The sequence below is a fragment of the Formica exsecta genome, unplaced genomic scaffold (assembly GCF_003651465.1).
Source record: "Formica exsecta isolate Colony F162 unplaced genomic scaffold, ASM365146v1 scaffold231, whole genome shotgun sequence".
Classification (NCBI taxonomy): Eukaryota; Metazoa; Arthropoda; class Insecta; order Hymenoptera; family Formicidae; genus Formica; species Formica exsecta.
The window spans coordinates 276,390-277,859 of NW_021849598.1; the positions used below are offsets into that span (position 1 = coordinate 276,390).

General features: G+C 28.6%; 1 protein-coding gene across 1 annotated transcript in view; it reads right to left on the bottom strand.

Annotated features, from left to right (window-relative positions):
* The window catches only part of LOC115235678 (acetylcholine receptor subunit alpha-type acr-16-like), an 8,529-nt gene that overhangs the window by 4,594 nt on the left and 2,465 nt on the right, over window positions 1-1,470 (bottom strand). The window contains exons 3-4 of the mRNA XM_029807603.1: window positions 1,387-1,431; window positions 297-406 (exon numbers count right to left, since the gene is read on the bottom strand). Of these exons, the coding sequence (XP_029663463.1) occupies window positions 297-406; window positions 1,387-1,431 (155 nt within the window). The remainder of the gene's footprint in view (window positions 1-296; window positions 407-1,386; window positions 1,432-1,470) is intronic.

The following is a 1,470-nucleotide window of genomic DNA, read 5'->3' on the forward strand; positions in this document are numbered from 1 at the left end:
GTTTTTGAAACAAGCAGCCAAAAAAGTAAAAAAATATTTTTTTAAAGGAAATAATTTAGTATAATAACAATAAAAACAAATTTTGTTTTCTATTTGTAAATAAAAGCATTCTTTCTTTTATTTTATATTTTACTAATTCAAATATATTTGCTGCTTAATTGAAAAAAATTAATTCCTTTGCAAAAATTTAAATAAATAACATTTTTAAATAAAAAGAAAAATTTTTTGGATTTAATACAATTTTTTCAGTGTAAACACTTTTTTAATCGATAATTGAGATACAATGTCGCGTATACCTGTGATACAGCAAAATGTCCGGTTGCCATACTTCGTGGTTCCCTACATGAATATGTTGAAGATTGCCGTATTTGGCGGGATCCCATTTGAGCTTATCGTCTGTCCACAACTGTATGTTAATAAAAAACGACATTTGATCGGTGAAAGTGAAATTTTAATGGCACAAAATTCAGCGCCATTAATTATTAATTAATTGCTGACACATATTTTTGTTAGCGATGATGCAGAGAAGTATCCAAAACATCCCAATTTTTTTATTAAATATAAAATAATTATTACATTAAATATAATATACAAAATTCATATGTATACAATTCCAAAAATTCTTAATGTCCAATTAATATAAGGCAAAGATCTTTTATATAATAATTTTCAAATTTTATATAAAAGATCTCTGCCTCATATTAACGAAAATAGAAAGAAGGTCTTTTTTGTTAAGCCTTATAAAGCCTAATAAAATATAAGAAAATTATATGTATACAGGGTGTCTATAAGTCTGTCCCCACTGCCTATATTTCGGAAATGTCTTCAAATTGTGAAAAATCGCAAAATACGTGTTCGATCATTTCGAGGGGTTGCTCTTTTAAGAGGGTTGGGGGGTTTGCCCCCCCCCCCAAGGGTGCCCCAGGGAGACCACAACTCAAAAATTTCGAATGGAATCCTCCATACTGTAATATATCGTTTGAAAGGGCATAAAAAAAGAAAATCTTTGGCGCAAACCGGAGGTTGATACGTTGACCAGTTCAGGAGTTATTTAGAGTCAAAATTCGAAAAAACCAATTTTTAACAAATTGTTACTCCCATTTGGAAAATTTTAAAAAAAGCATTCAAAATATAAAAGTGTTGGTCTTTTTAAGTCCTTTTCATAAAAAAAAAAATCAAATTTTACCTTAGCGATATTTTGAAACGTTTTCTGTATCTAAGAATATCTTGTTTAGTTCAACACTTCATCAATATAGTCGATTTGTATATTTTACGAAAAAACTTTTAAAATATAATATTATTTAAATTTTATAAAAATTTCGTGGCATGTTAAGTACGTTAATGCTTAAGAGGATTACAGGAAATATAATTCTCAACTATACTTACATGGGACGCCCATCCGTTAATAGTGATGGTAGACTTGAAGTCATCCTGAAAATTGAGAAAGCCAATTGTAGAATCAAATAGGGT